This window comes from Antechinus flavipes, chromosome 2, assembly GCF_016432865.1.
Source record: "Antechinus flavipes isolate AdamAnt ecotype Samford, QLD, Australia chromosome 2, AdamAnt_v2, whole genome shotgun sequence".
Classification (NCBI taxonomy): Eukaryota; Metazoa; Chordata; class Mammalia; order Dasyuromorphia; family Dasyuridae; genus Antechinus; species Antechinus flavipes.
In genome coordinates this window covers 214,246,877-214,273,639 of record NC_067399.1, presented here as the reverse complement: position 1 = coordinate 214,273,639, position 26,763 = coordinate 214,246,877, and the positions used below count along the sequence as shown (strand labels likewise).

At 39.4% G+C, this 26,763-nt stretch overlaps 1 protein-coding gene across 1 annotated transcript in view; it reads left to right on the top strand.

The window, feature by feature from the left end:
- The window catches only part of PKD1L2 (polycystin 1 like 2), a 135,544-nt gene that overhangs the window by 26,361 nt on the left and 82,420 nt on the right, over window positions 1–26,763 (top strand). The window contains exons 9-23 of the mRNA XM_051973592.1: window positions 193–242; window positions 1,771–1,888; window positions 4,196–4,403; window positions 5,654–5,768; window positions 6,391–6,544; window positions 9,543–9,719; window positions 13,888–14,037; window positions 15,208–15,318; window positions 17,132–17,139; window positions 17,326–17,530; window positions 19,753–19,820; window positions 20,871–21,089; window positions 21,826–21,944; window positions 22,140–22,269; window positions 25,835–25,966. Coding sequence (XP_051829552.1) covers window positions 193–242; window positions 1,771–1,888; window positions 4,196–4,403; window positions 5,654–5,768; window positions 6,391–6,544; window positions 9,543–9,719; window positions 13,888–14,037; window positions 15,208–15,318; window positions 17,132–17,139; window positions 17,326–17,530; window positions 19,753–19,820; window positions 20,871–21,089; window positions 21,826–21,944; window positions 22,140–22,269; window positions 25,835–25,966 — 1,964 coding nt within the window. The remainder of the gene's footprint in view (window positions 1–192; window positions 243–1,770; window positions 1,889–4,195; window positions 4,404–5,653; window positions 5,769–6,390; window positions 6,545–9,542; window positions 9,720–13,887; window positions 14,038–15,207; window positions 15,319–17,131; window positions 17,140–17,325; window positions 17,531–19,752; window positions 19,821–20,870; window positions 21,090–21,825; window positions 21,945–22,139; window positions 22,270–25,834; window positions 25,967–26,763) is intronic.

The following is a 26,763-nucleotide window of genomic DNA, read 5'->3' as shown; positions in this document are numbered from 1 at the left end:
CTCCTAACACATAGTTCTGATATACAACTTGCAATGTTGTATCATTATCCAATTAGAAGATATGTTTGCTACAGTAGGATCATTCTCATAATCAGTGAAAATTATCAGAAGGAACAGAGGTAGGAGTCACCTGTTATATGCTAACCTTACTAAAACATCCACTTTTCTTCCAATTACATATGTCTCATTTAGCAATTCCTGCTAACCAAGAGCCAATCAAGATAAACTTCCAGAAGGAAAATGTGAGTCCTTTTCAAAGTCTTAATCTCACAATTAAAAAGATGCTGATGTAAATTAATGGAACTATTATAAACTTACATAGAGAGAGAGAGAGAATGATGGATTCTGCTTTGAAAATATCAAACTCAATTCTTTATTTTTTAAAAAACTTAAAGATATCTTTTATTTTCATACCACAGTCACTAGCCAAGATATTTCTATCACTGTAGTGATATTCACTGTAATGAATCTTTTTGTGACAAAGGAAAACAGTTACGTAAAACTATCTGACACTGAAGCTGTGCTGTACTCAGTATTCTAAACTGGTAGTTTCCCACTTCTCTTCTGAGAAGAGGGAGATGTGTTTCATCATCAGTTCTCTGAAACTAAGATTGATCAGAGTTTTTTTGTTTTTTAAGCATTGTTTTCAATATATTGTTGAAGGACTGTTTAGTATTATTTATAATGTTAGTGTTTTATTACTGTTTTCATTTACTTTGTTGTGGTCATATGTATGTGTATGTATGTGCATATAAACATTGTTCATTGACAAACTCAGCATCAGTTCATACACATCTTCCCATATAACTCTGAAATCTTCCTATTTGTCTTTTCTTACGGGACAAAAAATTCAATTATAATCATTCCCTATGAAGTGTTCAGTCATTCTCCGGCTAATAGGCACTATCTTCAGTACTAATTTTTTTGCTGCCATGCAGACATAAAATGCTGCCATGAAGATTTCTGAGCTCTGTTTTGAGGTGGGACCAATTTTCTATTGTATGTGTGACCCAAAAGACTCATTTTATAGTGTCACAGGCCCATTCTTTGCTATGGAAAATATAGTTAAAGGAAGGAAGCAGACAGTTATTATTAAGTGCTTACAATATGCCAAGGACGGTACTAAGCTCTGAGAATACAAATACAAGCAAAAAGAAAGATCATCCCTGTCCTCAAAAAGCTTACCTTTTAAGGGGAAGACAAGAAGCTTGCATTTTAATGGGGGAAGACAACATATAAAAGGAAATTGAAAAGAATTGGAAGATGGAAAAGGAACTCTGTCTTCTTTACAGGGTGAGCGGGAATATTTTAAACAGGTTCCAGGGAAATTTGATCTTGGTACTCCTCTCAGATTTTTTTGCTAAGTGTGCATGAAAACCATAGTGAATTTATTCCTTTTTGTTGTTGTTGTTGTTCAGAGATTGGGAGACCAGATCATGCTACCAGAACAGGTAGTTTCTTTCTCAGACAAGGATAATCTGACTTTGTGTGTATATGCTTATTCTCCTGTGATTTTATTGATGTATTGATGTAGGGACATTTTAATGAGGAAATGCTCTCTACTAAGGTAGATCAGTACTTACTCTGTGACTTCTGGTCTTCAAGAGTAGCCCAAGGTACTCAGAGGTTAAATGGCCCCACCCAGGATCACCCAGCCCACACATGTATAGTTAGTACTTGAATCCCAGCTCTTCCTGACCCACTTCTCTACCATAATGCCTCTTGTATGGACTATGACTGCCATTGGTAATATTCTTTATTTCTTCCCAGAAGGACAAAGGGAAAAACCAACTGTATATTAAGCCAAGTCGCTATGTGGACCCTTTCACCACGGTGACTCTGGGCTGGCCAGATTACAACAAGAGTCTGAACTTTGTGTGGTCATGTGGTAGGTGCAGAACCATTGCTACACCCTTGGCCCCTAGGACAAGCGGCGTAAGTTATGCCATGTAACCAACTTTTAAACACACTTTCAGCGGGGCAGCGGTGGGCTATCTTGGGATTCCACTATATGAGGGAGAGACAAAGACCAGGAACATACCAAGGTCACTGCTTGGGAGTTTGCTACCAGAGAGGAGGGGTAACAAAATGAGCTAGAGAGGAGCTCTCCTGGAGTGTAACCACTCAGGGAGAAAGCCTGCCATCTGGTAGATTATTATTTTTACTAATTATTCTTGCTCACTAGGAGCTAAGCTCAATTGTTTCAACACTGCTGAAAGAGTGTGAGTACTACTGGCACCCTCTACATTTTAGTGTCCTGAGGAACGACCCCATCTGCTCCCACAAAATAGGTTCTGGCCTTAGGGAGGTTCATTCAAGGAGTGTAGCTTGATTCTCACTGGCTACCCTCAGATCCCAAGCCTCTTCCCATCTGGACCAGGTCCCATCTGTGCATGAAAGAGTCTTTCTTTGTTTTGTGCACTTCCTTCTCCAAAGCTGTAGGATCACTGATTGCCTCTTCGTTCACATAACAATTTCTGCTTAATGGCCTCTGCAGTTTCTTCTGAATAGCTGTTGATGTTCAGTCTTGTCTAATTCTTGGTGACTCTGTGGACCACATTGTCCAGTTTCTTAAGTACATTAAAAACAGTAATCATGGAGCACTAGGGCTGTGACCACCTATTTCTTCTCTAGAGTTTAAGGCTCTAGGACTGAGTTTTCTAGACAAAGAAGGTGGAGTGGTCTGCCATTTCCTTCTCCAGTAGATTAAGACAATCAGAAAGTGTTTGAAGTCACATTAGAACTCGACTCCTCCTGATTCCAGGGCCAGCATTCTATCCATTTAGCCACCCAGCTGCCTCCTCCAGCTAGACTCCGTCTTTTTGCAAGATCTCTTGCAATGCTCTAGATTCTAGCCAGTAACCTGTGTCAGTTGATTTAATTTAACAAATATTTATTAAATGGAAGTTGGGTATACAAAGACAAAAACCAGAAATAGCCCAGTCCACAAGTTATTTTGTTGTTGTTCAGTCATTTTTCAATTGTGTCCAGCTCTTTGTGACCTCATTTGGGGTTTTCTTGGCAGGAGTACTGGAGTGGTTAGCCATTTCCTTCTCCAGATCGTTTTGCAGATTAGGAAACTGAGTCAGAAAGGGTTAAGTAACTTATGTAAAACCTTACAGCTACTAAAAGTATCTGAAACTAGATTTGAAGTTAGGAAAATAAATTTATCTTGCTCCAAGCCCAGCACTCTATCCACTGTGCCACCTTGTGGTCTCTAAAGTATTTACACTTTAATTAACAGCCCCAAATGATGGCTACTTTTATTTTTATTTGTACTTCAACTCTGGCCTTTTCCCAGTAACTGTCCTCCTACCTAGATTCACAGAGAGTTCTTGGAACATAGAATATCAGAGCTGGTTGTTCAGTTGTTTTTCAATCACATCAGCCTCTTCATAACCCCATTTGGAGTTTTCTTGGCAATGAGACTGGAGTGGTTGCCAGTTCCTTCTCCAGCTCATTTTGCAGATGAGGAAACTGAGGCAAATGGGGCTGAGTGACTTGCCCAGGGTCACACAGCTGGTAAGTGTCTGAGGCCAGATTTATCCTAGCAAGCTGAGATTTCCAGACTTCAGGGGCCATACCCCATTCACTCTATCACCTAGCCGCCTCCAGAGCTGATAGAGACCCTAAAACATGTAATGTTAGAGCCGGGAAGATTTTTAGAACTAGGTCAACATCCTCCTTCATAGAGGAGGAAATCCGCGCCCAGTAGGTAGATGTGATCTCTCTAAAATCAGTCAAATTAGTGACCGAGTGGCTTTCAAACCCGTTTCCTGATCCTCAGCCCAGAGCTTTTTTTTACCACCCTTGGCTGCCCTTCCTTGTGCCCCGACTGTTTCACTGGAGTGAATTGACTCTGATACTTTGAGCCCTTGGTGTTTGGGAAATCTGCTCTCCTGGGTAGAATTTTCTGGCTGGTTTAAAAGTAGCTAGAGGTCCAGAAAAGTTCTCATTGTAACTCTTGTTGGAAATGTCTCCCAGGTTTACTTCTGAAGAATTAGAAAAGAGAATGAGAGAACAGGCCTTTCTGTGTGACTGAGGGCTGCTAGAATTGAATGTGGGTTGATTCTGGAGATGCTCTAGAAGGGATTAGGGGACAACGCAGTTTGCCTCCTCCTCCCCCAATAAAAATTGACCACCGGAGAATGCCCAGCTTTCTCCTTCTCAGAGAGCGTCCTCCTTGTCCTGGCAGGGCGCTGCTGGCCTCAGTGGAAGGAGTGTGTCCAGCAGCAGCTGCTCGTCACCGGCCAACGGGAGATGCTGATAGAGCCTGCCTGCCTGCCTCCTCCCAACTCGGCCATCACCCTCGGCATCCTGGTCCATGGCGCGCAGGGAGAACAGTGGAAGGATGAGCAGTGCCTGTATGTGACAGCGGAACAGAAGCTGCATCCTCAGATCAGGTCTGCTGTTTGTGAATCCATTCCTTGAGGGCGATGGACTCATATTGGTCTTCTCTTCCTCCTGATGCATGTACAGGGCCCTGACCGGGATATATTTGTAAATGGATGAACAAATTAATCATTTCACATATTTCTCCTGGGAGCAAGCACCTACTATGTGCCAGGCGCTGTGCTAAGTGCCTTATTTATTATCTCATTTAGATTATTGGGAGGTTCTGTGCTCTGTCGCCACCTAAATTTTAGAGAAAGGAGATAGAGGAAGCTTACCACCACTCTAAGGAGAGATAGGGAAGGTGAGGAGAAAATCAGTCAGGGCATCTGAGCACCTACTATGGGCTAGATACCCTGGTAAACAATTGGAATACAAAGACAAGTTAAACCAATTCTAGCTATGAAGGGGCATCCGTTCCCTCTGGAGACATCAAAATGTTTGTATGTACAAAATAAATATCAGTTACTTATTGACAGGAAGGGGGAGGCAGTAGTAGCTATGGGAATCAGGAAAGGCCTCATGCAGAAAGTATCATTTGAGGAGGCATGTCAATGAGAAACAGTGTCATGTTAGAACAAAGTTAAAAGGTTGAAAGACAATAGCAAAAGTTGTTGAATTTACTATGATAGGCTGAAGGTCTTTATTCAGTCTTTCCTAACTTTTCACAGAAAAATTCATGCAATTTTAGGGGACATGAAAGCTGTCTTCAAATCTGTCATATGGAGCAAAGATAAATTAATATTACTTATTTGTTATTCATATGCCTTAAAGCCTTAAATTTATAAGTAATATTAATATCTCATATTTATATAATGCTTTAAGGTATATGAAGCACTTTATACATATTGTGTCATTTATTTCTCACAATAAACAACTCTGGCAGGTGGGTTCTATTATTATCCTCATTTTATAGGTGAGGAAGCTGAGGTAAACAGAGTTTAAGTGACTTGCCTAGTCTCCATCTGCTAAAATATGAACTTTGGTCTCCTGACTCCAAGGCCATTACTCTTCTGATGTCACCATCCCAATGCTTATGAAAGTTCTTCTGTGTGCCCCAACAACAGGGCAGAAATAGAAATATTGAGTGAAAATTGAAAAGATGTCAAGAAAAAAAACTTTCTTTCTAATAATTAGAGCTTTCCCAAAGTAGAATGGACTGCTTTTGATAGAATGGGGACTCCCTAGTGAATGGCTTAGTTAGTAAATTCTCTTTCTAATTCTCCTATTTTGTATTTTTATGATTTCTCACTTCTTCCAGTTGTGAAAAGAACTGCAAGCCAGTGAATGTGAGTGAAGAAGTCATGTTGAGAGCCACTTGTGATGATCAAGAGTCTGTGACATACAGTTGGTATTTAGATACCTCCTTCCAGGAGGTGAGCCAGTCTCTTAAGTACATTAAAATCAGTAATCATGGAGCACTAGGGCTATGACCACCTCTTGCATGAAGATTCATGGGTAATTTCTCCTCTGGAGTTTAAGTCTCCGGGATAATGCTAGCAGGATCTGGCTTCTGTAGTTTGTGGAAGCCACTGGAGCCTAATTCTAGGCCCTAGAGCACTGGAGGATGCCAGGAATGTGATCTCTGAGAAAATGATTTTAGGGCAAAGAGAGGTGAGATTTATGCCATTTTGCCTAGTCCTCACCCAAATTACAAGGCCAGGCTATCTTAGGTGTGCTTGATGAAACTGCTGAGCTACAAAAGACAGGTCTTAATCCTGTTCTTAGTATACAGGTGTCCCAAGGTCTCCTCATTATGGGATAGACAAAGCAGGTGTGCCCCTGGATAGTTTTCTGGATGGGTGGTAGAAAGCTACCTGTGATGTCCAAGAAGCTGGTTGGGGTTTTGAAGACCAATGTCAGGCACTGGGGTTCTGTGATATACAAAGCTTATCTCTTGGCTGGAATTGATTCATAGGGGCTTTATAGGGACCCTGGATCTTTGTTATTCATAAGCCTAGTGTATCACACAGGGCTCAGGGTCTATAAATGTTTCAGGTGAACCTCCTTCCTGATGTCTGTGGTCTCAGTGGATTTAGGCCAAGTTCCTTAAAGTTGCTGCAAAGAAACACCTCCATCTTGCTGTTGAGCAGCTACTTCCTGTCTGAACTCAGGGCCTCAGCCCCTGGTGCAATTCGAATTAAAGTCACAGGTAGGTAGATATAACTGGACCTGTAATTCATTAATTTAGGGAAATCTCAGTGAGGAAATGACCCCTATCAAAATGGCTCGCATCTGATCAGCAATTTATTGTCTCAGAGAATTGTCTGGAACCCTGTAAAGTTGAATACTTGCCTTGGAGTCATGTAAAGTACAGGCTAGCTCCTTAGAGGGTCTCAGGGTCAGCCAGAGTCAAGATAAATCAAAGTTCTTGGTCTTTAGGGGGAGAAGGGAAGGAGGTAGGCAAACTGTCACGTGATTTGCCAAAGATCTCTCCTGGATTCTGGAGACTCCAGCCTCTTTCCTCCTTGTCCTGCCACCAAGTGACTCTGACTTCTCTCTCCCTGCCTTTTAATCCTTGACTACAATTACCTCACTACCATGCATTCAGCAAGCACCAACGGTGAGGAGAGCCATCACATCACCATCTCATTTAAATATATGTATATAGAACCATTATCTCACATGAAATAGGTAATTAGCCTTAATTAATTAGCTTAGGTTGTCTGATTTCGAGCACACCTTTTTGGAATTTCAGCCCTCTACAGAGCCACACAGGTAGTACATGTGGGCAGAGACAAGACTGAACAATGGTTGTCTTGATCAATTCTTTATCCAGATTGCCACAATGCCTCTCATGGGAAGTAAATATAAATATTATATATAGATAGATAATTATATCTATAGTTACATTGTTTTATGTATATATATGTATATGTATGCATATGTACACAGACACACATACACATTTATATAAGATTAAGATTTTTGAAGTACTTTCCTTTTAAGAATCTTTTAAGATTGGTAATGTGAGGAAACAGAGTCTCAGAGCAGTCAAAACTCAGAGAACAGTTACAGAGTTAAGCTGAATATCAAGATCATTAGATTTTGAAGTCAGGAATCTATGTTCACATCTTGATTCTGTCTCTTACTACCTGTGTGACTTTGGATAAATCAAACAACTACGGGATCTTCTTCCTCCTCTGTAAAATGAAGGGATTGGATTGGATAGCCTTTAAAGTTCCTTCTGCCTCTAGGTTTGTCAATCTATGATCTTAGGTCTCTTTATTTATCATCTATAAAATAAAGGGGTTTGATTACACTACCTTTAATGTCCTTTTTCCTTTTAAATCCTATTATCCTAAGTCACTTGCCTAAGATCTAATAGCTAGTAAGTATCACAGGTAGATTGTCCCTAGTAGATTGCAATCAGTTCTGCTGATTCCAAGTTGGTCACCATTTTTACTACACCATGTGTTTTTTTTTAAATATAAATTAAGAGGTGATGATTTGCTTTACAGAGGATTTCTTTTACTAAATACACATTTCTCCCCAAAGCACATCTTTTACACACAAGGAACAAAACTCTGCTTCACCCTATTAGCAAAAAGCCTTCTTTAGGAGTTCCCATCCTCTCAGCTAGGGTTTAGAGGTTTCTATCCTTTCTCTATCTTGTTACTCACAAAACCATAGTTCTGGTCCACTTCCACATCTAGACTAAAACATTTTCTTCTCTTCTAGGTTCAATAATTTCTGTATAAACATCATAGCAGGTACATTTCCCTTTAAGCAAACTCTGGGTTTGCAAAACAATTACAATCACAAGAATAACAGTTTATATTTCTATTGCACTTTAAGGCTCACAAAACTTCTATGGAGAGGTGAATCAGGAAAATCAAGCTTCCTTAAACAAAAATTGGTGCTTGGGTGGCATGATAGAAATGGGACCCAAAAAGATGGTTTTAAAATAATTAACTTTATTTTAACATTAATTTTTACAAATGTTAAGTTTGCTCCATTCCTTGCCCATTGAAAAGACAAGCTTTGATGACATTAATTATACATATGAATTAATGCAAAATATATTTCTTTATTAGCCATATTGTTTAAAAAAAAAAAGACAAGAAAACTTAAGTGTAAAAAGTATGTTTTAGTCTGTCCTGAGAATTAATCAGTTCTTTCTAAATGTTAACTTTTTTCTTTGCGAGTCCTTTGGAATTGTCTTAGATAAGTATATTGATTAAAGTAGCTATCTTTCACAGTTGATTGTTACACTATTGCTGTTTTTATGTACAATAATCTCTTGATTCTGCTCACATCATTCTATCTCAGTTCATATGTAAGGCTTCCCAGGTTTTTCTGAATCCATCCCTTTAGTCATTTTTTTAATAGCACAGTAGCATTCCACCAACAAACATATGTCACAACTTGGTCAGTCATTTCCCAATTGATGGGCATCTCCTCAATTTCTAGTTCTTTGCCACCACAAAGAGAACTGCCATAAATATTTTTGTATAAAAGTCCTTTCCCCTTTTCTTTGATTTCCTTGAAATACAGATCTAGTAGTGCTATTGCTAAGTCAAAGGATATGCACAATTTGATAACTCTTTGGGTTAGGATATGCCTTTGGGCATAATTTCAAATTACTTTCCAGAATGGATTGGACAGTTCACAGTTCCATCACCAGTGCATTAGTATACTTACTTTTCCATATTTCCTTCAGCATTTGTCATTTATCTTTTCTGCCATGTTAGCCAAGATGATAGATAAGAGGTGATACCTCAGAGTTTTAATTTGCCTTTCTCTAATTATTAATGATTTAGAGCACTTTTTCACATAAGTATTGATAGCTTTAATTTTTTTCGGAAAACTGTCCATTTATATCTTTTGACCATTCATTCATCAATTAGGAAATACTTTTTTAAAAATAAATTTGGCTCAGATCCCCATATATTTGAGAAGCGAGGACATTTTATCAGAGAATCTAAGAAAAATTTTCCACAGCTTTCTGCTTTCCTTCTCATTTTGGCAATATTGATTTTATTTGTGCAAATCCTTTTAAATTTTCATGTAATCAATAAATTTTACTTCCTGTGATCCTTTCTTTTGTTTGGTCATCAACTCTTTCCTTATCTCTAGAGCTTATGGTTTAATTTTTTCATGCTCCCAAGGAGATGGTTTTAAAGCAGGCTCCTCTCTTTGATTTTCAGCAATGACTGAGTGGGCTTATGGAGAACAGACCTACATCATCAGCACTCTTTATCCTCCTGAGGTTCCAGCTTGTTCTGTCATTCCAGAGCAGGGGACTATTCTGACAAGCTTTGAGATCTCCTGCAACACATCTGCAGAGCCTGGCTTACTCATCTATTGTTTCTGCCTGAAACGAGGTAAGATCTAAGGGCCTCTCTTTTTTGTTGGCTGTCCCATGGAAACTGCCAGAATTCTCTTTGTCTTTGCAGGGGTTAGTGTGTAATTTAGGAACAGACTCTCTATGTGGGATGAAGTTTGCACTGCCAAAAGTCCCCCATGGTAGTCTAGGCTCCTGTCCTTCAGCTCACCAGGTAAAGAAGACTAGCAAGATATTCTTCCACCAGTGAGGGGCAGTGTGACAGAGTAGAATGGTCACAGGATCTAAGTCAGAAGCTCAGTTTTCTACCTTTTTTCCTACTTGTGAGATATTGAGCAATGCTTCTTGGATTCTTTGTTTATCTGAAATAGGCATTCAAATGAAAGGGGTGAACTAGATGAAGTTTATGGGCAGCTAAGTGGTGCTGTTAGATAAAGCACTAAGCTTAGAATCAAGAGGACTCTTCTTCCTAAATTCAAATCTGGCCTCAGTTATTTACTAGCTGTGTGATGCTGGGCAAATCACTTCACCCCGTTTGCCTCAGTTTCCTCATCTGTAAAATGAACTAGAGGAGGAAATGATAAATCACTCGAGTATCTTTGCCAAGAAAACCCAAAATGGTGTTATGAAGCCTTGGGCACAATTGAACAACAGATGAAATTTAAGTTTCCTTCCAACTCTAATCCTGTGATTCTAAGAAGCAATCAGACCCAATATTCTTTCCATTGTTCCCCATTGTCACAAGAAGTTATAGCTTAAATGAGGTGATTCAGGTCAATTCCAATAGTCTTGTATTGGAGAGAGCCATCTGCATCCAGAAGAAAGACCGAGGACTAAACGTAGATCACAACATAATATTTTCACCTTTTTTGTTGTTGTTGGCTTGCTTTTTTTTTTCTCTTTTTTTCCTTTTTGATCTGATTTTTCTTGTACAGCATGATAAAGGTCTCTCTCTTGTCACCTTTTTCTGACACTTTCCATTTCCCAGAAGACAGGCTCCCTCATTACCACTAGCATGAAGAAAATGGAGAGCCAGAAGAGAAACAAGGAAGGATCTTAGCTTCCCAATCACACGTCTATTCACCAATACAATATCCACCCATGGAACTGTATTAACAGGAACAAATATGAGATTGGGACTTAGGTCAAGGATGGTTTCTGTTTTACTTTGATTATCCATTTCATGATAACTTTGGCTGGGATTTGTGGATTTTGATGAAATTTGGGGCCCATGAAAGTGTAACCACTAATTATTGATCTAATGCTGCCTGATAATTTAATTCTTGTATCCAAAGTTCTTTGTTAATACAAAAGGACCTAGTTATATTCTGGGGAAGGAAGGAGAAAAACAAGCAACTTTATTAAGCAATTACAATGGGCACTATGCTAAGCACTATATAAATATGATATTTGATCCTCACAACAACTCTGAGAAATAAGCACTATTATAATCTCCATGTTATAGTTGAAGAAACAGAAGTTAAATAACTTGTCTAGGATCACAGAGCTAGTAAATGTGTGAAATGGTTTTAGTACTCTGTCCATTATGACACTTGCTCTCTAGTTCATTGACCCCAGTCAAGTAATATATGTGATCAATAGTATCTGGCATTTCCCCAGGGATGGCCACTTATTTCTGTTATAAGCGCTAAAGTTCACAAAGCTAAAATTAATAAACTATTTTATTGACAAATAAAGGTACCTGTGTGTGCCTCACACACAGCAGGCATTTAATGCTTATTAATGATTGATTTGACTTGGAAGCTCTTGTATCTATGTGTAGAGTCAAAAGACCTCCTCAAAATAGATAAGGGGAAGGTTTGCTTCCTTCCAAGGCCTTTTTATCTGTGCTTTATTGTTCTTTTCTCAACAACTCTCATTAGGCAGCCCCAGTCACTACAATGCACTCTGCCTGTTAGGACCACCATTCTCCTAAGCTCTGCTTCTAATAGCAGCAGTCTCTTTGCTGACCTCCTCAGTCTTTCCTCTTCCTCTTCTTCTGTACTCTGGCAAATGATGCTAATCATCTTCCCCCAGAGATCCTAGGCACCTGTTGATGTAGAGCCATTGTTGTGGCTTTCCTTCCTCACCCAAAAAGCTCAAAAACTCCCCTCAGAGGTCAATTGACTCTGCACCATTAAAAATCTTTATATTTCTGGCTACCACAGCATCCTTCCTTCTGCATCTAAGTAAATAGCAATCTGCATTGCTATATTGGGAGGAGTGCCTACTACCAAAGAAATCACAGGTCCAAGTATTAAAATTCCATTTTTAAAAAAGGAAATGGTACAAAATGAGCAGGCATGGAGAAATTGAGATCTGATGGAATACCTGTGTCAATGAAATTACTCTCCTCAACTCTATCTCCTAGAACTCTGGATACTCTGAATCTTAGCTCAAATATCAGCATCCACCAGAGGCCTTCCATGAGCCCTTTGTTACAATGAAATAGAGGCTCATTATAAATTATACTACTCATATTATAGGGTCTAGACCAAGAAGGGACATCCTAGTCCAGCCCTCTTGTTTTTACCAATGGAGAAACTAAAGAATCAGAGAAGTTAAGTGGCTTATCCATCATACAGGTAATAAGTGAAAGGCAGGATTTGAACCCAGTCTTCAGACTCTAAAGCCAGTGGTCTTTCCAGTATACTAGACTATCTTTTTGGAAAAAAGAACCTTACTCATTTGGCTATTAGAACCCTTAACATCCCTTCTAACTTTAATTCTATGATCCTATAATTCTTTCTTGCCCCAAGGGAAAGTAGGCTGGGCTATTCAAATTATCTCTTCCTCTCCATCCAGAATCTCTTCTGGGGAAAATCTGAACCAAGGATTTGAATGCTGCAAATGGAAACAATAGAATTAGCTGCTCCTGACATGGTTTGCCTTAGAGAAAAGGAAATTTTATAGTAATTGGACCATAGATTTAGAGAGGAAAGGGATTCTAAAGACCATCTATTCAAAGGAATGTGGTTTTAGAGCTGGAAGAAACCTTAGAAGCTATGGAGTCTAACTTGCTCAATTTACAAATTAAGAAATAAGACCCAAAGAGTTTAAATGATCTGTCCAAGATCACACACAGAGTACATGGGAGAACTGGGATTCTAAGAAGCAATCAGGCCCAATATTCTTTCCATTGTTCCCCATTGTCACAAGAAGTTATAGCTTAAATGAGGTGATTCAGGTCAATTCCAATAGTCTTGTATTGGAGAGAGCCATCTGCATCCAGAAGAAAGACCAAGGACTAAATGTAGATCACAACATAATATTTTCACCTTTTTTGTTGTTGTTTGCTTGCTTTTTTTTTCTCTTTTTTTCCTTTTTGATCTGATTTTTCTTGTACAGCATGATAATTGTTGAACTTTGTATAGAAAAATTGCACGTCTTTAACATATATTGGATTACTTGCTATATACTATATATATATATAATAAAAAGCTAAAAAAAAAAAAAAGAAAAATGGAGAACCCCCACCACCACCCCCCAAAAAAAGTTATAGCTTTAGCTTAATCATTATTGAGATTCCCATTTGTTAGGGTCATCTCATGGTTGCTGTCTCTTGACGAAAATCCTTCAAGGCCACTGGAACTTGGGAAACTCTGAAGAATGTCTAGAGACATTTCTGGTTTTCCAGGTTTCCAAGACGACCTCTTTAAAAGACAGACAGTTTGGCTCCAAGATGGTGGTTATACATTCATACAAAATGGACCCTGAGAAATTTTTTAAATGGGAACCTCTTAGTTTTTTTAAGAAAATATTTCCCCCCAATTATACATAAGAACAATTTTTAACATCCATTGTGTATTTTTTTAAGTTTTGAGTTCCAAATTCTATTCTTCTCTCCTTTCCATGCCCTCTTTGAAATGGTAAGCCATCTATTATTTATATATGTGCAATCATGTAAAATATTTTCATATTAGTCATTTTGGCACCACTTAGTTTTAATAGATTTAAGTAAAAAAAAATTGCTCTATGGTAGGAGATCCTGAAAATTATGACTGCATCAGGAAAGGTTACCAATGACAAAACCACTATGTTTAAATTTAGTTTAGTTTCTGGCATTATTATTGAATTTAGTATTTGTAAAGTCTTTGTTATGGGTGTTTATGCTTCTATAAGCAACTGTGTGTCTTTTGTAGGGCTTATTATCTTTCAAGAACTCTGAGAATATTCTTTTCCCTGATTCTTCCTCTTCCTATTTTTAGATTCATGCTTCTATTGTGGTCATGAGCCAGAACTTCCATCACTTTATCTACCACTTGGAAAGGAAGAAAATAACTTTGTTTTGAAGATTCTCATTTCTGTTGCTAATAAGGCTGGAGACACAGTACATACCCATGTAGCAGTCAAGGTAGGTAATATTCTTTCTCCCTCCCTCCCTTCCTTTTTCCTTTCTTTCTTCCTAAGCAAGAAGATGTTAGGTTAACATCTAATTTCATCATTTTACTTATGAGGAAACTGAGGTCCAAAGAGATTAAATAATTTGTCCAAAGTTACATTTTTACATACATCTATCCTACTGTAATGGAAAGAGGCAGTGTGATATTGTGGATAAGGCTTTGGAAGTAGAATCATCATTAGCTTCTCAGCCTTGGTTTCCTTTTTTTTTTTTTTTTTTTTTTTCCTGAGGCAATTGGGATTAAGTGAAATGCCCAAAGTCACACAGTTAAGAAGTGTTAAGTATCTGAGGTCACATTTGAACTCAGGTCCTCCTGACTTCAGGGCTGGTGGCTCTATTCACTGCACCACCTAACTGTCCTGGTTTCCTTTTCTTTAAATGCGATTGAATAATTACACCTTCCTCAAAGGGTTATTGAGGGGATAAATTGAGATTATATATAAAATTCTTTTGCAAATCTTAAGGAAATATATAAGTGTGAGTTATTATTTTCATTTGCTGATTATTAGAGAACTAGGACATAGGATAATAGATTCAGAACTGGAAAGAACCTAAGAAGCTACTGACCTCATTTTATAGATAAGGAAAATGAAAACCCAAGCTGATACATGATAGGATGAGAAAAATTAACCCAGAGAGGCTAATTTAAATGTGATTATAAACAATTTGTATTCCTATCTTCCCTATATTGTTGTATGACCATTTCTCCAATGGAGTATATGTATTAACCTTATATATATATGTGTGTATATATATGTATATATATATATGTATATGTATATAATATATATATATAGTATGTGTGTATATGTATATGTGGCACTTCCTTATAGATTCTGAAATGTCAGCTCCTTTTATGCTATATTTATTGCTATATTAACATTTGTTGCAAATGTTCTTTCCAAAGACATTTCTTAACAAGGAATTTCTTTGGCCTTTGAATTTCTTGCTGCTTTTCACATCTTTGTTTTTCAACACTAAACAAATACTAAACTTGTTATGACCTGTTCTTCTTTTCTAGAAGAGAGCTCACAGCTCATGTCCCTGACATCTACCCATTTGGTCCTGGAGGCCAGGCCACTTTCTCAGTCTCTCCCCACCTTGCTGATTTCTCCTATTCAGGTAGAACAAGAAGACATAATCAAGGAAAACCGGACACTCCTTGCTCTAATGTCAGAGAAGATAAACAACACGCCAATAGGAAAGACCAGCAGCGTGGACTTATCCAGTTGTCTAAGTCAGTGTCCTCCATCTTGAATCTGGGAGACTGGGATGAAGGCTTCCCTCCATCTCTGAGAGCCCACCCTGCACAGGAGGTCCTTGATGTGATTTCTCGTTTGTATTATGGTGAAAGCCCACCCCTTAGGTCAATAAGTCTCTGACCTGGCAGGGAGGAATTAGGTTTTAGAGATGTCTGATCATGGCCTTGAAGAAGCTGTTGGTTAAGTTTTTGGTCTTAAAGCTGAAAGGGACCTTACAGATCATCTAGTCAACCCTCCAATTCCTCTTTTGATACCAATATGGTACTAGTCTTCCCTGAACACACCCTATACCCTACCATATTGGGATCAAATGAGGAAATATCCAATACAATAGATATTTAATAGATCCTTTTATCCCATGCATTCATATATTCCCTTTATCCCATTTTACAGACGACAACACTAAAGCCCACTGAGATGGTGTAATTTGTGACAGGTAGCAGGATTTAGACCCAGATCTCTTGCCCCTATGATCCATCACATGACCTTTCCTCCTCCTTTTAGTCCCTTCAATCAGTCATCATAGACTTGAAAAGGAAAGGGACCTTAGAGGCCACCTCTACACCATCATTTTGTAAAGGAGAAAATTGTTGCCTAGGGAGACGAAGTGATTTGCCCATAATTGCACCTATAAGAAGCAGCAAAGGTGTAATTCCTCTGCCTCCAAAACCAATTCTCTTTCCACTGAATGAATCTTGCTGCCTTCATTAAGTTAAACTCTGGGATTATTTGCTTAATTCTTTCCCCTTCAGATCCTCTCTTCTACACAAGGTTGTAAGACACAACTTGAAGCTCATGTTCTCAGGTCCCAGAACGTCCATGGTCCCATCCCGACTCCTGGGAAGCTGTGGATTCCCTTATAGATCCTGGCAGCAGGGACCCTGACACTGGATCTGCCAGGAGGAGTTTAGGATTCCCCAGCAGAGTTCAGAGAAAAGAGTTCCCTTATAGGCCTTGCCCCTATTCTCCCACATAGGACAAGCAGGGAAACAACTGGCCAGATAAGTCATGAAAAGAACCCTATGTTAGGAAGGCCTAAGTTCAAGGTCTAGCTCTAACCCCAAATCACTACATGACCTTGATCAGATTTCTTTCCCTTTCTAATTGTCAATTTTCTCATTTGTAAACTTAAGGACTAGACTCAATTGCCTCAAAGTCTTACTCTTCCTTGCCCCACTTCCATTATTCAATGTTCTGAAGTCCCTCTGGGCTCTAATAAGGTTCTCAACCCCTACATTTTATGATTTCTATGATACTAAGGCAACAGCCCAGCTCCCTCCTAGGGAAGTAAAAAACTAGACTATGTAAGTGGCAGGATTCTGGCCTATGCTGGCCAACCTGGGGAGGGGGCTCTTAGCTGTGCCTCAGAACAAGCCAGCCCTCTCTACTCTAGAAGGATAGAATGCAAAGTAAAGAGTTGAAGTAGTACTTAAAGTCCATTTGGTTCAACCAGATCATTTTATAGGAAAGGACACTGAGGTCTACAGGGAACAAAGATTATTATTCACACATCTGAAGGCAGAGCCAAGGAGAGAGCTCAGGCCTTAGGGCAGTATTCTTTATTTTATATCATATTACCTCTAGTGTTGAAGAGATGCTGGAAAAATTCTAGGCTCAATTCTACTCCTCATATTAAAAAAGGCTCTGAGCATCTCCTATTTTTCTAGATGCCAATTTTATAATTATCTTTGATTTCTACATTCCTACACAAAGATCACCATGTCTAGAGAGCAGAATATGAGTTTTTAAATGAAAACAGTGAATATAATTATAAGAAATTTGTGACAGCCTTGGAGGTCAGTGGAGGATCTCTGATATGGTAAAAAGCTATCAGTTCCCAAACTTTCACAAAATTAGGCCTAATATATGGTTTTACATGAATTAGTGTTAATTAGCCTTTATATACAGTAAACCTTAATCCGTTTTTTATCCATCCAGCACAAATTTGTTAACTATTTTTCACTTCCTTCTTCCATCCTAAGATCAGAGAGCTCATGTTGAGGACCCTGGCTTCTATTCCTGCTGATGACATACAGCTGGCTCTGGGAATGGCAGAGGCACTGAAAGATGTCACCTTTCACCATGAAGAGCTCTCCCCATTAGCCCAGGTCAGCAGCACCCCAACACTCACCCTGGCCTCTGTTCTATGTGCATGTAAAGCCCTTCAGTCTCCTTGGGTTAGGAGAAGCCAGATATAACCTTTCTCAGTCTCAATTTTCTTTCCTGTAAAATGAGAGAGTGGAATTCATTGATGTCTAGAATCCCTTCCAGCTCTAAAACATGGTCAGAAATTTTCTTTTGTGTTATTGTTGATCATGACTTTTTTGAATGAAATTTGTATTACCATTCTGTTCAAAGTACTATCATTTCTAAAAGCAAAGAGCAAAGAGTCATAGCTTTGAGTCTGTATTTTTGTGAGCAATTGTGGTTTGCTAGGATTTTAAGGGCAGTCACAGGGTTGTCACAATGCTATTTGTCTGACGAAACATAAAACTTGGAGACCTCAGTTTGAATCTTACACTTACAAATGATTCTTTGACAAGATAACCTCATTATGCCATAGTTTACTACTCTATAAAGTAAGGATGATAACTCTTTCACTCCCTTCTACCTAAGGTTGTAAGGCAGATAATCTAAGCCCATGGCCTCAGGCATTAAGGGTCTCTGAATATCCTGAGCCCTCTGCTGATTCAGCAATGTCTGGAAAACTGTGGTCTCACACAGAAAGTATTTTGTAAACCTGTTAAGTGCTCTTAATGTCGTTTGAGACAAGTTGGATTTTCTCTTGGTTTTACCTTTGTGATGAGTGAGACATTGTTTTCTGAAATAAGTCAGATCTCTGAGTAATACCTAAGTTTAACTTGCCTAGTAAGTCTCAAAATGTGGTACAGGGACTCTTGGGTGTCCCCAAGACCTTTTTAGGGAATCCTTGAAGTCAAAACTATTTTCATAATAATATTAAGGGCACAATTGAAAATGACTGAACAACAAAAGGTACTAAACAATTGTATCTGCCTACTGAAAGTGTGTTTTTATTTCCTTTCCTCCCTACTAGATGACAAATCCCTTGAGAGTAAAGATTGTACCTAAACTTTGTCTCTCCCCAGAAATTATCATGGGACCTTGTACATAGTAAGCTATAGATCTAGCTATATCAATTCTGACAAGTCACAACCTCTGTCTGCCTCAGTTTCCTAAACTATAAAATGAGGATAATATCAGCACCTACTTTATCCAGTTGTTGTATCAAATGAGATAATATTTATAAAGTGCTTAGCACAATGCCTGGCACAAGGTAGGTACCAGCCACATAAATGCTAATTTCCTTTGCACTTAGTAAATGTTGGTAAATTAAATCAAGTTGAAATAACTACAACAAAGTCATAATCAAATTAATGGCAAAAATAGACTTAGGGCTTTCTACTCTACCAAGCTAGGTAAGGAGACAGTGAAGATATGGTGAAAAAAGAAAAAAATGGCTTCAGGATAGTTGAGGGGACTTGGCTAAGACTTTGAAGGTTCCTGAAAGAGGGAGTTAGAAGGAATTGAATAAGGATGCCAAGGATACTTTCCCCACTTTAGAAGGTGGAAGAGAGAGCTTTGTGACTTCATGGAGTCAGCTTCTTCAAGGAAGGAAATTAATTTCCTTGTTTGGACCATAATATTTTAAGACTGAGCTGGTGGTTACTACATAGTCTTCCCTGTATCCCTGGGCCACAAACATAGATTCAGTGTACTTCAGAATCAAAAGGTACCTAAACAGTCACAGAATCATAGGCTTATCAATTTAGAGCTAGGAGGAACTTTGGAAATAGTTTTGTCCAATCCTTCCTTTTACAAATGAGGAAATCCAGACCCAAAAAGGATAATAGTGGTTTTCTCAAAGTCATGCAGGCAATAAGTAAAAGAACCAGGTATTTTGACTTCAAACTTAGAACTCTTCAAGCAGTTGACCCTAGGAATGGGATCCAGGACTTTTATCTGAACCTTAGAAATCATTCTAACTATTCCTTCCTTAGAGAGGCAGAAGCTGAAGCCTAGCAAAATAAAATGACTTTGTCAAACAGCTAACAATGATCAGATCTAGAATCTGAACCAGGACTTTTGGCTCCAAATTCAGTATTCTTTTTACAAAGCCACACTGTTACTGAAGAATATGAACTGATAGGATTACAGGATCAGAGACTTAGAAATGGAAGGAAGAACTTAGAAATCACTTAGTCCAATCCCATCATTTTATAGATGGAGAAATCAAGGCTCAGAGAGATTGTCCATGGTCAGATAGATAGTAACATATACACAAACACACACACACACACACACACACTTTGAGGGTCTATAAGGAGTCATTGAATTTACTGTGTGGAAAAAAAATGCCTGTGATTCTTGGCTCTGCTTTACCTTGTCAGGCAGCATAGCCTGCCAGCCTTACTGGGAAGACCCTGATGAGTGCCAATCACCTATGCTTGAGTGGAGGGTCTCTTAGCCTCCCATGCTTGCTCTTTGTAGGTGCAGTGCTTTACATGCTCTCATGTAGACCTGTTCTCTCCTGTTTAGAGATGGATTAAGTTAGAATTGGAGAAGGTGAAGAACACTTGAGGAGGGGGGCAGGCATAATAATTTATTGGTTTATAGTGATGGATGTAGGGTATGGGGGTGGGGGTCTGACCTTCAAACAATCCAATCACTATGGCCAGGCCTTTATTCAGCAATGTTTAACAGCAGTGTTTAAATAGCAAATGTTTACTGAGCAAGACCTTGCACTGGGTACCGTGGGGGATACAAAAATAAAGTCAGCTGGACAAACATTTATTAAGTGCTTATTATGTGCATTGCCCTGTACTTGTAGCTTGGGATATTTGGCAGGAGTGAGGCCCTGGACATGACATAGGGAACATCTGATGTTTCCTATGTGGAAAGTCCTTCCATTGATGCATATCACCAACTCATCTATAACTCAGTCTTTGACAGCAATTTAGGACATTGAGTACTAAATGACTTGCCCGTGGTCACCTAAATAGTATGTGTCGGAAGCAGGGCTCAATCCCTGGTCTTCCTTTCTCCAAGGAAGCCTTTTATCCACCCTGAAGCTCTGTTATGAATACAAAAATGAAGTCACAGGCCCTTCCCTCAAGTAGCTGACACTCTCAGATCAGGGAGAAGGGACTGACTACCAGAAGGAGGAGATATGAAAGGGATGCAAAAGGAAGTAGAATATAAGAGGGGAAATGGACAGATTCAGATAAAATGTTCGAGAAACACTTGAGAAGAGAAGAAGTTCTTTTGACTGTAGAAATCAGAAAAGGCTTGATACTGGAACTGGCAGGAGACAAGACACAGATACAAGTCAAAATTCTAGTCAGGTCCTATAGTCTTTCCTCATGTGAGTATTCTAAGTCCCTGTGGTCTGATGGGGACAATGGCTTACCAGTGGAAGACTGTACCCTGGGCAGACTGGCCTTAAGGCCAATCAATTGCTGTTTAGTTCTTCCTCAACTAATTTTCTCGTTCCTTTTTGGGGGACAAGCTGATGGCCAGCCATGTGCTTCAGAATGTCAGCAAGTTTCTGGCGATGGGGATGTCTAGTCCTGAGGACAGCACCGTCAGACAGAAGCATCAGATGACAGCCACACACCTGTTTCATGCAGTGGGAAATGTGCTTGAAGCATCGAGGAGCCAGGAGCCTGAAATGCCACTGGGCTCTGGTACCAGCCAGGTCATTGTTACTGAAAAAGAACGGCAAAAGGCATTGCCTTTCAGACACTTCCCAGGATTTGTGGAAGGGTTTCAGGGTATAGGGTGACCTGGGAACCACAGCTATTCAGAGCTCAACACTGGTTCTGTGATGTATCAATCAGTCATAGGTCAGGTACTGAGCTAAGTTGGGAGATACAGAAAAAGGCAAAAGACACCCCTTCCTTTCAAGGGGCTCAAATCTAAAGGGGGAAGTAGTAATAAATCAGCTATGTACATTTACAGCTAAGTACATACAGGATAAACTGGAGATAATCAACAATGGGAAAGCATCAGTTTTGAGGAGGAATCAGGATGAGATGGCTTTTATAAAATAAAATAAAAAATTTAAAATAATAACAATGATTTTAAATAAATTTAAAATAAAATAAAATTTTAAGAAATATATCTTCTATTTTGAGCATATTAGATCCACCCTATTCCTTGTATTAAACCCAAGAATACAGGTATTTGATGTGGCATCAGTAAATATATCAACAAGTAACTGTGGGAGATAGTGGGATCCCTTACTGCCCCACCTTGCCAAAGTACCCTTAAACCATCCTTTGTCTCACCTCTGTGGGAGTCGCATTTAGCCAAGTCTAGCCCAGGGCAGAGGGGAGAATGGCTCTCTGTCTGTGGACCACTCTGCATTTCTATGCCACATCCCTAAAAGCATATTCTTGTGGGAGAGAAATCTGAGCCTAGGAAGGACAGATGGATTGAGACATGTTTCCCTCTCTTGGCAGGTGGTTGTGCATCTGCTCAATGCCCTGGAGAATCTACAGAGTGCCCTCCTGCTGGGAAGGCCTCCTAGAGACCATCCCATCATGCTGAGTATTCCCACCATGGCCATGTATGTCAACAGGTAATGGCAAACTCACAATATCCTCAGGAAAGACAAAATCCTTCACTAGGAACTCTTCCATGTCCAAAAGGCTATATAATGTAGTGGAAAGAGTTTTGGATTTGTAGTGAAAGAACTTGAGGATGTGTATTCATTTAATATTGATTTTCCTCTTCTCTCTCCCCCTGGGGATTGTTTGCCTTTCACTGAGGTCAGGGTGCAGCCACAAGGCCTGGATGGTGCTTCCTTTCATCTCAACACAAGCAATTCAGCTGTCTTCACTCTGCCCCGCATCGCCTCCCTGAGCTACTTGGGGGATGATGACGATGAACCTGTGGACATAAGGGTGGGTGTTTGTATCCCTGCCTTGAAGATTCTAACACCTCAAACTCTTTCCATGTTTCCATTCATTTATTCCCTACATGAAAACAACTAGTGAGAAGTGATTGTCCAGGTATCTATGTTAGAGGGAGGCCGGGAAAAGTCTCTGCATTATCTGCCTCACTGGATTGTATGAGGATCTAGTCAGAAACTGTATATAAAATATTTTTCAATCCTTAAAACTCTAGAAAATGTCAACTGTCATCATTGGGCCCTGGTTCTGTCACTTACTGCCTGCGTGACTGTGGCCAATTCACTTAACATTTTTGGAACTTAGTTTCCTTGTCTGTACAATGAAAAGGCTGCAACCCTAAAGATAAACTCTACTTGGCCCGGGAAAGCAGAGCTAGAAAGCTGCAGCAAGACAAAATTAGGTTTGATTAAGGAAAAACTTCCTCCCAGTTATAACTATCCAAAAATTCAATTGGGTAACTTCTCCCTCACTGGAGGTCTTCAAGCAGCAGCTGACTGACTTTTTCCAAGTTAAGTTGTAATGGTGAAGGGAGATTACAAGGCTTCTCTGAAATACTTTTCATCTCTGAAATTCCAAGACTTGATCCATTCTTTGGCTTTAGGGCTCAGAAAGGCTGATTATAGGAAAGTAGCCATTGGGATCTCCCAAGGCTTCAAGATTGGTGTTTGTTTGCTCAGAAGAGTTGCTTTTTATCTCACTCCCCATCACTGTATCCCTGGGCTTCTTCCTCCCACATGGCTCACAGGTGGCTGTGCTGAGAGCCAGTATTGTGTATGTGTGCTGCACACCCCATTCCTTTCCTTCTTGTGGCCTCCTACTCCTCACTGTCTTCTTTCTTGCTGTCTCCCTCTCCCTGCCTCCAGACAGCTCTGTTCCAATACCACAGCCCCGACCCAAGACATACACCCATCCCAGACCCGCCCAGCCTAGCCCAAATTGCCTGGCAGGCAGTGTGGTCATGGTATGAGGTAAGAGCTGCAGACTAGGAGCTTGGAGGCTTGGGTTTAAGTCCTGTCTCTGCCACTGACTGGCTGTATATCCTCAGGAAAGAAATTCTCTCTCTGGGGCTCTATAAAAGGCTCTGGCTCATCTATAAAATAAGGAGTTTGGACTAAAAATTTTTTTAAGACTTCTGGCTCTAATAATCTATGAATCAGTGGAGTCTCAGCACCGCCACCTCAGGATTTCTTCCTGAGGATTGAGCTTGTGGGCCTGGGATCACTGAGGTCCCTGAAAGACCAACTGAGAGGTTGGTCCCTTATTAGTGATAGACATACCTAGTGGGCCTTTTAAAGAAGTAGTGGGTTACCCTTCATTGGAGGCCTCCAAATAAAGAATGAATAACCATTTTCTAGAAGAAAGTTCAGTTAAGGTGTTGGTTAGCCTAGCTGACCTCTGTTCCCTTCTAACTCTGACTTCCAATGATTCCTCTGTGTGTGATTATGATGTACAGATATGGCTACGACCATTTGAACTTGGAGGGTAAGAGAGTTAGGGTAGGGCTGGAATGGAATGAAGAACTGGGAAGCCATAATTCATGGCTACTCATCTTATAAAATGATCATTTACCTGACTACTTGTTACTGAAATATCTTTAACTTGCATTGCATCCATCCTGAATCAGAAGTCTTATAATTTGGGCCAAGAATCATTCATGGTCCCTCCACCCATGGACCCCACCCCCTTCCCTAGCAGGGATTCACTCACCTGGTTTACATTGTCAGAGGAGCCCAGGAAAGTATTGAGCAGTGAGAAATCTGTCCTGGTAACAGCCTCTGGCTGACTCTACCATCCACTTCTTTCATCATCTGCCTCCTATCACCTGTCTTCTCATTACTCTCACCTCCCCCAGGTCCACTCACCCAGCCCCTATTTTTCCATCCACCCACTCTCCATCTTACTTCCCAATAATAACACCTGCTGATGATTACTTCCATTCTTAACAAAACTCATTCCTCATAATTGCTCATTGAGAGGTAACTAGTACAAGTATTGTTATCCCCATTTTATAGATGAGGAAACTGAATTACAGAAAGAGGATTTGCCCAAGATCATAGCACTAATAGGTATAGAACCAAAACTATCTATTCCTCAAACTTCATGGGTCTTTCTACTTTGGGAATGCACAGCCTTGTGTGTATTCTCTCCTTTTTAAAAATTGTGTGTTTTTTTCAAAATTCTTTTGTTCTGTTAGTCAATAAGTATTTATTAGCTGCTTACTATGTGCTAGGCATGTGCTGAACGGTGAACATTCAAAGAAAGGCAAAAACACAATCTTTTAGGAGCTACCTTTCTAGTAGGAAGGCAATGCATAAACAACTCAAAGGTGCACACATTTCAGTATAAATGGAAGGTCTTGTCTTGGCTAAGGCCCTGTTCTCTGTCCCTTTTCCTAGTCACCAGCCTCCCAAGACCATGTTAGACTAAGCTGGCTTTGCAGAACTGGATAAAAACTTTCAAATCTTTGCCTATTTTTTCAGCTTCTTTCTTTTATACTACTTGTTTGGGAAAACATTGTGATTGTTTTCATTGGTATCGGGCTGCCATTTGGGATTTGAACATGTGTCTGAGTAGACTAGAAGATGGGGTACCTAGATGTTTTCCATCGTACTCATTGACCAATCACTTCTTATACTCTAGTAAGCTTCTTGGATGGTCCAGGACACCAGGCCAAACTTGCACAAAGAACTCACTATTGTGAAATTGGAAATGAATGAATGAATGAACAAATAAATAAATAATTGAAAAAAAAAAAAAGAAAAGAAGAGATAGGAGGAAGGGATTTCCACACAGCCCAGCCTGTGATGATCTGTGCCGTTTCAAGTAGCCTATGCTGTTCTTTGTGACACCTCAGCATAGTTGGAAAGAAGACTAAGTGCAAAGAATGAATGGCAAATTGAGATATCTTCAGTGGGTGGGTCCTTCTTTACCTAATTGAACCAAACAAAACCCTTCTATTTGTGATGGTACCTGCTACCGTCACAAAATTTCAGAATTGGAAGAGACCTCATTGTCTATCTACTTAAACTCATAATTTAAAAAGAACCCTTATTCTAACACATCCAACAAATGGTCATTCATTTTTTTTCCTTGAAGACTTCCAACGAAAGGGGAGCCCACTATCTGCTATGGCAGCCCATTGCACTTTTGAACAGCTCTAATTGTTAGGAAGTATTTCCTGACCTCAAGTCCAATTTCATTTCTTTGTGCTTTGTACTCCATTGTTTCTAGTTCTGTCCTCCAGGGCCAAACAGGATAATTTTGATGCTTCTTTCATATTCCAGCCTTTCAATTATTTTAAAAGTTATCACATACCCAGCTCCAAACATTTCTTCTCTAAGATAAGCATTCATAGTTCCAGTACCCAGTTCCAAATGATGGTAAATCAATATACCAAAGACATGGGGCACATAAACATTACCAAGGAAACTCCCACCTGTACTTACTCTTCAAATTCAGTGAAAGATGGCTCCATGTTCCATCCATTATGGGATGGAACTCAAGTCTGTCACACTGGCTTCTCTCTCATCCAAATATTCCTCACTTTTGGTTCTAGATGGTGAGTTTTCCTAAGAATCCTTTCCCTGCAAGTGACAATTTTGATATTCAAGGGAGTGTTGGAGGTCTTCATCTGACCAGTCCTGGGGGTCAACTCATCCCAGTGAAAGATCTGAAAGACAATATTGAGGTAGGTATTTGGTTCTACTTTAACATGCTCTCTGACTAAATAAATCACATGCTCCAAGAATGAGGCTCATTCATCTGGCTTTTTAGTCAAGGTTGGAATTATGCAAAAAAAAAAAAAAAAAAAAAAAAAGGATGCCTTGAAAAAGTGTCTTCAGCAGAGCCTTCTGAAAGGCAGAGATTCCAAAGATGAACTAAAGTTGGTGAACATATGCTGTCCTGCCTCTACTAAGAGTTTTTCGAGACTTCTTCAAAGTGTTTCCCTGGCAGATGAAGGTAACTCAGCAGACAAAACACCAGACCTGACAGTTTGATTTGTCAGTCAGTAAATATTTATTAAACTCCTACTATATGCCAAGCATTTATTAAACTCTGAGGCTATAAAGAAAGTCAAAAGACAGTTTATGGTCTTGAAATTCTTTTCTGAACCTATGGATTTTGTCATAAGAATAGTTAACATCTATATAGCCCGTAGAGGTTTGGAGAGCACATTAGAGCCTCAGACAATTTTAAAAAGCAGATACTACAGATATTATCACCTCTAATTCATAGATAATGAAACTGAAATGCAAAAGAGACTACCCGTGATCTCACAATTAATAAAATGTTCATGACAATATTTAAATTCAGATTTTCCTATTTCAGATGTGGAATACAATATAGTATTTCTTGGTCAATCAATATAGTTCACAAAATCCTAGAGCTAAAAAAGAGCTGGGAAAGCCAAATTCTGGAAGGTCTTGAAAAATCAAGTATCTAACTACTTTAACTTACTTAACTACTTTAGACTTGTTGTCTAAC